Source organism: Rhincodon typus, chromosome 4, assembly GCF_021869965.1.
Source record: "Rhincodon typus isolate 14 chromosome 4, sRhiTyp1.1, whole genome shotgun sequence".
Taxonomy (NCBI): Eukaryota; Metazoa; Chordata; class Chondrichthyes; order Orectolobiformes; family Rhincodontidae; genus Rhincodon; species Rhincodon typus.
Genome location: NC_063335.1, coordinates 102,241,214 through 102,253,939, shown reverse-complemented (window position 1 = coordinate 102,253,939; position 12,726 = coordinate 102,241,214). Strand labels below are relative to the sequence as shown.

The 12,726-nt window shown below is 39.2% G+C and overlaps 1 protein-coding gene across 8 annotated transcripts in view; it reads right to left on the bottom strand.

The window, feature by feature from the left end:
• Nucleotides 1-12,726, bottom strand: part of tsnare1 (T-SNARE Domain Containing 1) — a 716,417-nt gene that overhangs the window by 165,364 nt on the left and 538,327 nt on the right. For 6 of the 8 annotated variants that reach the window (XM_048595867.1, XM_048595875.1, XM_048595869.1 and 3 more), the window contains one exon: nt 5,715-5,787. In XM_048595867.1, coding sequence (XP_048451824.1) covers nt 5,715-5,787 — 73 coding nt within the window. Of the gene's footprint in view, nt 1-1,218; nt 1,302-5,714; nt 5,788-12,726 lie in introns of all 8 variants that reach the window. The other 2 variants (XM_048595873.1, XM_048595874.1) reach the window with 1 other exon arrangement.

Below are 12,726 nucleotides of genomic sequence, written 5' to 3'. Positions count from 1 at the left end.
TATAAATGACAAACTGAAGGGTACGCAATACTGATCCCTGTGGAATACCACTGGTCACAGGTCTCCAGTCTGGAAAAACAACCCTCCACCACCACCCTCTGTCTCCTACCATCAAGGAAATTTGTATCCATTTGGCAAGGTTTCCCTGAATACGATGTGATCTAACTTTACTAATGCGGAACTTTGTCAAAGGCTTTACTAAAGTCCATGTAAACAATGTCGACCACCAGCTGCTCTCATTAATCTTTTTGGTTACCTCCTCAAAAGACTCAATCAAGTTTGAGACAAAATTTCCCTCACACAAAGCCATGCTAACTATCCTTAATCAGTCCTTGCCTCTCCAAATGCATGTAAATCCTATCTTTCAGAATCACCTCCAATGACATACCCACCACCAATGTCAGATTTACAGGTCTACAGTTCCCAGGCTTCTCCTGACAGTGTTTCTTGAATAAAGGCACAACGTTAGCCACCCTCCGGCACCTCACCCTTGATCATAGATGATTCAAATATATCTGCTAGGGGCCCCACAATTTCTTCCCTATCTTCCCACAATGTCCACAAAAAGCTTTTCATTTCACACCAACTATTTGCAAAACAATTACTTTAAAAGTCATCTATATATTTCTGATAGAATGATTAGAACCATGAGCAATGACAACAGGAAAGAAAATGGAAGAAAAAATTCTGGTAACACTGACTCCAATTAGGTCTTTCAATTAATTCCGATCACTTACTTGCAAACATAAGAAAAAAATTTATGACGGTCAATGTTAAACTAAGGGAACATAGCATACACGAAACAAGAAAGAACATGGAAATGGGAAGACAGATGTCACAAGATTTCTTTTAAATTTGAGAAATGTCGTGATATTAAGGAGATTGTGTGCTGCAGTGGGTTACTAAACCAGAAGCTCCAGGGTCCAAAGCCTATCCAAGACTGGATGTGTTTGAAGGTGTGTTCATAATGTGGCCAAATAGATTGAGTATCAAGTTACAATCCCTGTCAAAAATCGCAATGGCAGGTATCAAGAAGGGAGGAGACTTCTGAATGTGATGGAAAGAAATTGGAGCCTTTGTCATCGTATGTGCAACAACAGAATTTGATGCTGCTTTCTCTTTGTCAATTTAAACTCATGGCACAATTACAGCCTGTCCAATTTCAACAGTAATGTATTAGCTCTCAATGTCCTTACGAAGATTTTAACATAGACTTACTTGATGCTGATTTGCTTTTGCCAACTGGTCATTCGCTGCAACAACATTCGAAGCTGCACTCTCAATGTTGGCTTCAATGCTGTCTGTTAATTGAAGATTAAAATGGTATAAAAATGATGAGATCAGCAATGCCTTTGAAACAGATTTACCATTATGTTGTCTCAAGTTGGAAGATCATAATCTCAATAAACCTGTCATTTAGTAAATGAGATAGTGACTAACAGTGAAGATATGTTGATACCCATGAATTTCTTTGCCCAGTACCTTAATTTATCAGGTAAATTAAACATTCATGGAACAATGAAAAAGAAGTTGTAGAAAAAAAATTCAATAAGGCGATGCAAGAGATGAAAAGCTTTCATTATGAAGAGCAACTTGACAAATTAAGACACATTTTGTCAAGCCAGGAAGGTGAAATGAAGATCTGATTTTTGTTTTATTCTTTCTAATGATATAACCGAGTTTGGAAAGATGCATCAATTCATTTCTAGTCTCACTGCTCCATTAAGCATATCAAATTTTAAATTTAACTCGTGTGGTGATATGCTCAATTCCCAGTTGGCTGGTCAGCTGGTGCATGATGCACAATAACACCAACAACACGAGTTCAATTCCCACATTGGATGCGGTTAACGTGAGGAACTCATCTTCTTAACCTTTTCGCTCACCTGAGTCATGATGATTCTTAGGTTAAACTGTGACCAGTTGCCCCTCTCTCTCTCTCGAGTAGCTCTATGATTCTGTTGGACGACTGTGACTTTACCTTTACCTTTCACAGACAATTATATATATTTTACACTGAATCTGGGATAACATTTTTAAAAGAAACCGGCTGGTTTTATTTCATCAACATAGTATGACTAGTTTAGTACAAATAAGATGCACTCAAACAAATATGCAAAGATTATTTACAGTAAATGTGGGGAAAACACGTCAGGGTCTGGCACCAGACAAACAGAGGTAACATTTTCAGTCTGATATGTCTCTTCTCCAGATCTGAAAGGGGCTGGGAAATGGTTGTTTTAATGCTGCTGACAGAGAGGGAGCTGGAGGAGCAAAAGGAACAGATGCTGAGGGTGCCCAGAGGAAAAGTCAGAGGGAGTGATAATAGTGGTAAAAGATAGATAGAGATGTAAAGTTAGTGTAAATGAATGGTGTGAGAAGAGAAAATGGGCTGGCTCTGCTGACAGCAAAATAAAAAAGTCTCAAACAAGACATGCCCAGGGATTGTGTGTGGGCGCAAGGAGCTCTGTAATAGAGGAAACGTCATGTTGTGAAATAGTGAAATTCAATATTGAGTCCTAGAGACTGTAAAGTGCCGAAAGGGACTCCAGCTCATGTTGATCTTCATTGGAATGCTGTAGCTTGCCCAGAATGGAAATGTTAGCAATGGAGCAAGGCATCTTGTTTAAATGGCAAGTAACTGGAAGGTTGGTGGTTATTCCTACTGAGACTGCAAAAGTGTTCAGCAAAGCAGTCGCTCTGGCTGGGTTTGATCTTACCAATATAAAGGAGACCACTTTTTCAGCAGCGAATGCAGCAGACTAGCTTGAAACGTAATACAAGTAAAACATTGCTTCACTGGCTAGGTGCGTTTGGGACCTGGGACAGTAAGGAGGGAGGAGGTGAATGAGCAAGTGTTATAACTTCAGCAATTGCATGGGAAGATGATATGTGGATAAGAGGATATTTTGGAGTGATGGAGACTATCGTGATGGGAAAAGACTCTGTGGAATGCCGAGGGAAGGGAAGATGTGCTTGGCAATGGCATCCTGCTGAAGGTGTTGGAAATGGTGGAGTGATCCTTTGAATGCAGAGATTGGTCGGGTGGAAAATGAGGACAAGGGGAACACAATGTTATTATGGAATGGAGGGATAGGGTAAGGGCTGGAAATGGGTTAGACACGACTGAGGAGGATTCAGTTAACTGCAGTATGGGGGAATCTTGTTGAGGAGAAAGGTGGTCATGCCAGAGGTAGCTTGGTGGAGGGTCACATCATCGGTGTGAGTGAAACAAAGACAGAGAAACTGGGAGAACACAACAGACTCTTTGCAGGAGGCAGGGTGTGAGGAAGTGACATTGAGGTAGCTGTGGGAGTTGGTTGGTTTGTAGTGGATATTCTCCAGCAACATATCACAGAAATGTAAACAGAGATTTGAAGGAAGGGAAGAGTCAGGGATAGATCATGAAAGATGGATGGAGTTTGGAAGCAAATTAACTAATCTTTTCCAATTTGGGATGAGACCTGGACGTCGCACCAATCACATTCATCAGCATGGGGAGGGGGGTGGGGGTGTGCGGTGGTGAGAGTGAGAATGCGAGTGTGAGTGGGAGTGAGAGCGTGTACGTAGGACCAGAACATGGAATGTTTCACATACTCCACAAACAAACATAACACGGACACATTCAGTTGTCCACCTCCATGTCTATGACTTAGAAAAAGTGAGATGCTTTAGAGCAGAAGTTGTTCAAAACATCAAAGTCCCAGTAACTGGGGCATATATTTAAGATCATTAGCAAAATAAACAAGGGAGAGAGGAGACCATTGTTAGGGGATGGAAAAACCTACCAGAAATGCAGGCAGGCCACTCCACCAGATAAGGAGTTTGTGGTAAATAACTTGACCCATCCTTTATTCCAATTCCTGGCCAAACATGTTTCCAACTCAAATATGACAGCGTGAGTTGAATTTCTTTCCACTATATCTCCAATAGGAGATCCAAAAGCATTCTTTTTAGGGGAGTATATAGTTGAGCAGCTAACCCAAATATTATATCTGAACTTGGAGTAACTAATGTTGATTTCCCTAAAATGGGCAAGCCCAGTCTCCCTCCCATTCGTGACAGCAACAATTCTATATTTCTAAATAAATCTAATTTCATTGGCAGCCTCCTGTATTTATCCTGCTCAATAAATTAAAAATGGGATGAATTAATGGTGCCAGCCATGTTCCTTCATTGATATCGCTAGGCTCAGATTCAATATTCTCTGTGAGTTAGCAGAGCTAAGGAAACGGAGTGTGTTCTCAACACTGGGTCAGAAAGTGTGGATACCCTCAAGAAATGATCACATGCCTAATGGCATCCCGACATGTCATTTATGCTGAAACAATTTTGCATTCCATAAAATAATCATGCAAATAAATTTATTCAAAACTTAAAATGCTTTTAAACAATAAAAACCCAAATCAGATGCGAGTGTGCAATTAATCACCATTAGTCAGCTTTGTCCTCAGCACTCTCCTTTAAACTTGAGATAAACAACAGTAACCAGCTGCTCTTATCTTGTCCATTCAACTAAAACTTAATCGCTTAAGGACAGCATATGCTGCTAACCTTGTATCTTTGGTGTTACTTTAAGTTGAAAGTGAACATCTCAACAACAATTCAGTACCTCAAGTTTGTCCCACCATTTAATCAGAGCATTTTCATCACATCCAAAGAATTGATAGCCTTTGCTGACAAAAATCTATTAATCTAGGTTTATATCAGAAGAAAAATACTTGATATTACATTCCTCCCTGCCATTTGATATGTTCTGGTGCCTGTCTTTTTTTGTTCTTCCATGGTCTAATCAATGAACATTCATCTTTGTTTCAAAGTCAATCTTATTGATGTGATTTAGCTGTAAAACGTAATGTACCAAAATCAAGACAATCAATGCACCTTTGGGCATTGCTCTAAGTGCCCAATTTTACATGTTTAGTGTTTTAATCTCAATACAAGTTTTACAAGGGAGAGATAGGTAATCAAGGAGTTGATTCTCAAGAAATTACATCAGAAGTTAGTAAACAGGAAACATGATCCAGAAACAGAATCCATTTTAATGCAAACTGAAATCCAACTCCCTTCCAAGCATACATTTTAGATTTTTGTTTTAATTTAATGATTCCTCAATACGTGGATAACAGCCTTCTCTGGTTGCTGTAAGGTGTTGGTTGTTTTTTTCCCTTGAATCAATGATGATCTTTGGGAATGGTACACATAGAGTGTTATTGAGGATGTAAGACAATAGGAGGATCATTTACACCCTCAGGAGCTGCCTGATAATCTGATGGAGTAGATTTTCCAACTTTTGCAGAATTTAATGAGGTGAAAATCAGGCAAATTTAGAATGGATGGTAGTCCAATACCTGTGGTAAAATCGTACACTTTCCCATGTGTTATTTTCAAAGAAATTGGTAAAAGAACCCGCCAGGAGATGAAAAGAAGGTTTTATCCATCGAGCTGCTCTAACCAGGAATGTATTTTCTTGACCATGGGAAAAGATTGCAGGTTCGTGGGAAAGAGTGGGAATGTCGAATTTTAAGGAACCAACATAGTCATGAAGGACTGAGTACCTTAATGTATGTTGTGCAATTTTATGTCCGGAAACCAACCAGTGTGTTGTAAAGTTGGGGTGAGCTGCTACTTACTTTGAAATGAACAAAATATACAATTATATATGAGAAGAAAGAAATAGCAATTGTTTTGTTTAAAATGTACCCAAAACTCACCAATGTTTTCACCCTGTTCATGTACCAATAATGCTAGATCCTTGATAATCTGATTCACATCAAGCATATCTGCCTGTGGACAAATTGAAAAAAAAATCATTAAATCAATGTGCAGGCTGAAAGATCAGTTTTCTGCAGCACAAACCCCAGGAGATATATGAATCCTTAACAAAGTTTGTCAATCTAATAAGGGGAAGCAGTTTATTTTTCTAACACTTCCCTTTAAACTTTAATCAACTAGAAAAGACCTGAACAGTCAGGGTATAACAATCCAGAAATGTAATTTATTTAAGTTTAACAACACTTAAATGATTCATAAAAAACATATTGATAAGAACAACGTCATTAATTTTAAACTGATACTCGAGTGTAAGGCAATAGGCAAGAATTGATGAGCAGGTGGTGATTATGTGTCCAACCCCCTGAATTTTTTGTGATCGTTTGAGGCTATTATTTAAACTCATAGGCTTTATTTGAAGGGTTAACTTCCTGACCACATTGCAGATCAGTCGGTGGATGCAAAATTGCCATGGCAAGGTTGCAATTTCCTGTCTGCATTTCTGTTGAATAATTGTGGAAGGCATTTAAATATAGGACTCTGGAACAGGAATAGGCCATTCAGCTCTTCGAGCCTGCTCCAATCAATATGATCATGGCCTATCCTCCATCTCAATGCCATATTCCCATTTTCTCTCCTCGATGCCTCTAAAATCTTAAAAAAAAAATCTTTTTTTGAATATATTCAGTAACTTGGCCTCTGTGGCAGACAGATCCACAAGTTTGTTACCCTTTGAATGAAGAAATGGTTCCTCATCTCAGTCCTGAATGCTCTACCCTGTTTATGTCCACTGGTTCCACACTCTTCAGCTACGGAAAGAATCCTCCCAGTATTTAGTCTGCCCAGCCCATTAGAATTTATATATTGCAATTATATCCCCTCTTGACCTTCTAAAGGCGAGTGAATAAAGACCCATTTGAATCAACCTCTCCTCAGTACCTCCAGGAAAAAAGTGTCAGGAAAATGCTGAAGGACGTCTTCCTGCAAGCCTAAATAGAACAAATGAGAACACGGAGGGAAAGAGAAATTTGCAAAGCGTGGAATGTTTTTCTATATTAAAGTTATTCTGTAGCACTGTCTGCCTGAATCATTGGTCACTTGCCTATCCATGAATATCAATCTAGAATAGTTCTAATAGCGAGGGACTAATAATAAAAGCATTTGAAAATACTAGCATCCAACTTGTAGATATGAGAAGAAGGACAAATGTCAGGGTTTAAAAGATACCAGCGCTACTAAAAGAACATTGTCAAATCTTTTAAAATGTTCATGGTAAAGTGACACAATGCAGGGTGCAATGGAAGTTTCTTGAGTTTTTCCAGTTGTAGCAGTCATTGCTGAAATTTGGGCAGGCATGGCCTTTCAAGAAAGTTGGTGGTTTTTAAGAGCTAAGATAATATCTTAATTCACTAAACTCAACGAACAATAGTAAGGCTCAAACCAGTGTGAATTTCATTCAATCAAGAGGTTTGCAATACTCAGAGATGGCTGATGTGATGCAATGTGATTGTAAAGATTGTGTCTCTGTGAGGTGAAATATGAATCATAGTATTTGTGTAATTTCTTATTCACAGTCAGTCATAAATGAATAATAGTTGTATTGAAAAATATTCTATTTCAATATACATATAACAGTACATCTCTGATTAGAATGTTTCATGATAACATAGAGATCCTTTTTCAATAGAAGCATATCAAATTAAATCAATTGTTACAATAACAATGGTGAATATCATAACTAACAGAGCAAATTATTTTTTCATCATGTTAAGAATGATCGTTGCTATGGTTTCTTTCTTTAAGGTTAAGTGAATAATTATTACATACTTTTCTCTCTGCAGATGTCAAAGCACACATGCTTTTTAGGACAAGTCTGGCATTATTACTGTATGAAAATAATTTTCATTATATAGTGATTTTCATGAAGTGTGCACCTCAAAAAGACTGTTTTAGGATAGTGCAGGCTGAGTAGGAAGTGGGACTAATGAAGAGTGATTGACAATGTAGCTGAAGGAGTCAACTTAAAAGAGATTGTTTAAGGTAGAGACAGAGGGGTCAAGGAAAGAAGGGTTTTAAGACAGCTCCAGTATGTCGAAGCATTCCTCCACCATTAATTGAAAACAACAACTTATATTCATGCATCACCTTTTGCATCATGGAACATCTCAAAGCCCTTCAAAGGCATGTTATGAAACAAACTATGAAAATGCTGCTCTTTTATCTTCCAACTGATCCCTTAACTATCCAGAAGCCCCTGGTTGGTATTTCTTTCTCTATATTGTATTGATCATTTCCCCACACAGATCAACAAATTTGATTTTGTAATTTTTCTCATGATCTAAACAAGAACTTGAATTTCTATAGCATCTTTCAAGAACTCGGTGCAATCCCAGTTGATTTATATTCCAAAGAGCAAGGGCCCACAGGTGATGTTGACCAGATCATCTGTTCTCATGGTAATTGAAGGTTTTATTACTGGCAATGGAGTAGAAACAGAGGAAGGAATGTATCTGTTGAGACAGGGTTTGAACAGATTTCTGAGATGATATGGAGCAACACTATAGAAGGATTTGAAAAGGAGGATCAGGGTTTTAAATGGGATAAGAACAAAAGTTGCAACAAAAAATAGAGAAGTAGACCACTAGATCAATTTGTCACAGGTATTAAGAACAAATCGTAACCTGGAATATTCTATTTGAAAGGCTGGTAGAAGCAAATTGAATAGTCATTGCCATGAGGCAATTGGATGCATGCCTGAAAATGGGACAGAGAACAAAATAAACATTTACAGGGCTATCGATAAGGAATGAAGAGTGGAACAAATTTAATATGGCTTTCAGAGAGGCAGCACAGGAATGATCGACCAAACGGCTCACTCTGTGATATCTGATTCTAAGAAACTAACATTGGCAGTCACAATTAGGAGTCCAAGATTCTGTGTTGCCCAGCCAATGCCAGCAAAGGCATTTCCTGAACAGACTGGAATCAAACTTGGAAAGGGAGGTGAAAGAAGCAAATGTTGAGGTCTATTTTGGAACAAAGAATATAGAAAAGAAAAGGAAGAAGCTCCGCTGCACAAGGAAGTATCACAGGCTAAGAGTAATTCCTATTGATTACTACCTGGGCTAGTTAGTATAGAGATATTAAATCATCATATTAAAAATATATTTCAGCAACCAAATGTTTAAAAAGTGTGAGAAATATATCATTAGGGCATGTGGGACACAATATGAGCAGTTGTCCAACAAAATTTATATTCCCAAATTCATGCAGTGCAATAATTAAAAAGGCAGAACACATATTCGCTTTCAAAGGCATGTCGTAGTCATAATTATGAAATGGGTATGAGACAGTAGCTGTTCTAGACACCTGCCTACAATGTGTTAGAGTAGACAATAAAAAGATCTGGTTACAAGAATGCATTAACACCTAAGTACTTCTTGCATTGGAATCTTACTAAAAGGCCTAGGAAATCCACTAAACTTCACTATTGTGCAAAGGTCACTGAGGCTTTAGACCACAAACATAAGGCCAACAAACTTCACATTGTGGTGCTAATTAATAATTTCCTTAAGAATTCTCTCAGAACAGGAAAACAGGGATCTCTCATGGTTGAAAATGAAACAAAATGTTACATAAAAACAATAATATGCCTCCACAAATCTGAAATCAGATGCTTCACAATAATAGATGTAGAAATTAAAGTAATGATATGTTCTGTAAATCAGGCTTTGCACCCTTGTTAGCACATTAAATGCTGAAATCAACTACTGAGACTAAGCAAGTATGTGAATATCAAGATAAAGGGCAATTTATCTGAATCATATTGGAAAAGATTTCAGAAAACTTGCTGTTTGCTGTGTGCTTCCTATGTTTGATCAGGGAAGGAGGACGTGAAGCCATGAGAGTGAAAGTGGATGGGAATTCAGGATTTCATTCAAAGGATGTAGAAATCAGGCATGCAGAAAATTGAAGTCTGACATACAAGTACCAAGTTATTATAACAGAAAGTGTTGGAAATACTCCACTGAACAGGCAACATTTGTAGAGAGAGAAAATATTTCAGACCCATTGTTTTCAGTCATTTCACAAATAAATGTGATGGGGTCATGTGAGATGCAAAAAACCTTAAAAATATCAACAAAATCACTGAGTTTAATGGAAGTTAGACAGTTGCACCAGTCTCAGGAGACAAGTACATCTTTTAGATATTATTATGCCCCAAACTTAGCCTGTATTCAGGTTTCAGGTCTGGTGCAAGAGTCCTAAGAGAACAGTGGTCAAACCAAGGCTTACAAGGGAAGCTAGAGACAGTATTAGATGGAATAAAAGAGGATACAAATTGGCAAGAGAAAATAATATGAAAATAATAATTTGGGCGGCATGGTGGCTTAGTCGTTAGCACTGCTGCCTCTCAGCGCCAGGGACCCGGGTTCAATTCCAGCCTCGGGCAGCTGTCTGTGTGGAGTTTGCAAATTCTCCTTGTGTCTGCATGGGTTTCCTCCGGGCGCTCCAGTTTCCTCCCACAGTCCAAAGATGTGCAGGGTAGGTGGATTGGCCATGCTAAACTGCCCATAGTGCCCAGGGATGTTTAGGTTAGGTGGGTTAGACACAGGAAATTAGGGGTAGGGGAATGAGTCTGGGTGGGATGCTATTCGGAGGGCCGGTGTGGACTTGTTGGGACGAATGGCCTGTTTCCACACTGTAGGGATTCTATGATTCTATGAATAAACCTGAGAATTGGGAGCAGTTTAGAAATCAGCAAAGGAGGACCAAGGGGGAGTATAGAGTATGAGTGTAAACTTGTGAAGAAGCAGCTGTAAAAAGATTTTATTGGCATCTAAAGAGAAAAAGATTGGTGAAAACAATTATAGGTCCCCTACTTCAGAAACAAGATAATTTATAATGGGGGACAAAGAAATGGCTGGTGAACCAAGTTCATATTTTGCCTCTGGGCATGGGAAAAGTACCAAAAATGATGATATAGTGGTTAGTGAGATGGAGGAGCTGAAGCAAATCTGCAATAGCAGAAAAATGATGTTGGAGAAATTGATGAGATTGAAGCCTGATAAATCCCCAGAGTACTTAAGGAAGTGGCCCCAGAAATAGTGGATTCATTGGTGATCATCTTTGAAGATTCTTTATACTCTGGAATAGCTCCTATAGATTGGAGGGTAACTCATGGAGCCCCACTATTTAAAAGGGAGGTAGACAGGAAAAACAGGGAATTTGACAGTGAGTTTGACATTAGTATCATCAAAGAAGAATCCTACAGTGTGGAGAAAGGCCATTCAGCCCAACAAGTCCACACCATGCTTTGGAAAAGCATCCCAACCAGACCTATTCTCCTACCCCTGCATTTACCCATGTCCAACCCACCTAGCCTAAACATCCCTGGACACTACAGGCAATTTAGCATGACCAATCCACCTACCCTGCACATCTTTGGACTGTGGGAGGAAACTGGAGCACCTGGAGGAAACCCATGCAGACACAGGGAGAATGTGCAAACTCCACACAGGCAGTCACCCGAGGCTGGAATTGAACCTGGGTCCTTGGCACTGCGAGGCAGCAGTGCTAACCACTGAGCCACCAAGCCACCCCTTAGTATTGAGTATTGAGGAAGTAATTAGTATTGAGGAAGATGAATACGATCAAGGATCTTACAGCGAGGCACTTAGACCATTGTGGTAGAATCAGACATAGTCAATATGGATTAACAAAAGGAAAATGATGATTGACAAATCTATTGAAATTCTTCAAAGATGTAACTAGTAGAGTTGATCAGACAGAGCCAGTGGATGTGGTTTATTTGGACTTTCAGAAGGCTTTCGGCAAAGTCCCACAAAAGACATTAAGGCATAAAATTAAAACATGAGTTTGCAGGTAACGCATTGAGATGGATAGAGAATAGGTCAGCAGACAGAAACAAATTAGAAATTAATGAGTCTTTTTCTGAATGGCAGGCAGTGACTAATGAGTTATCGCAGGAATCTGTACAAGGACCTCAGCTATTCACAATACATATTGATGATGTAGATGACTGAACTAAATGTGATGTCTCGAAATTTGCAGATGACACAAAGCTGGCTGGTAGAGTGAGCTTTGATGAGGATGCAGGAATATCGCAGTGTGATTTGGACAGGCTGAATGAGTGAGCAAATGCATGGCAGATGCAGTAAAATGCAGATAAATGCGAGGTTATCCATTTTGGTCGCAAAAATAAGAGGCAGATTATTATTTGAATGGCTGTAATTTGAGAGAGGGGAATGTTTAATGAGACCTGGGTGTCCTTGTGCACCAGTCACTGAATGTAAGCATACAAGTGCAGGTGGCAGAAGACAAACTGTATATTGGGCCTTTAGAACATGACAAATTGAGTACAGGAACAAGGATATCTTGCTGCAGTTATACATGGCATTGGTGAGGCAACACCAGAGATCTTGTTCGCAGTTTTGTCTCCTTATCTGAGGAAGGATGTTCTGGCAATAGAAGGAGTGCAGCGAAGGTTTACTGAATAGACTTCTGGGATGGCAGGACTGGTGTCTTAGGAGAGATGAAGTATGTTAGGATTGTATTTATTGGAGTTTAGAAGATTGATGGGGTGGGGGAGCGGGGAATATCATGGAAATCTTTTAAAAATTCAAACAGGGCTCGACAGGTTAGTTGGATATTCCCAATGGTGGGATAACATTTAAGGATAAGCGGTAAACCTTTTAGTACTGAGATGAGCAGAAATTTCTTTACCTAGAGAGTGGTGAGCCTGTGGAATTCACTGCCACGAAAGTGGCTGAGGCCAAAACACAGTGTTTTCAAGGAGATGGATATAGCTGTTGTGGCCGAGGGGATTAAAGGGTAATTGGAAGGGGAGGGATTAGGGTATTGAGTTCAATGATCAGCCACGATAATATTGAATGGCAGAACAGACTCAGGGGGGTGAATGGCCTACTCCTG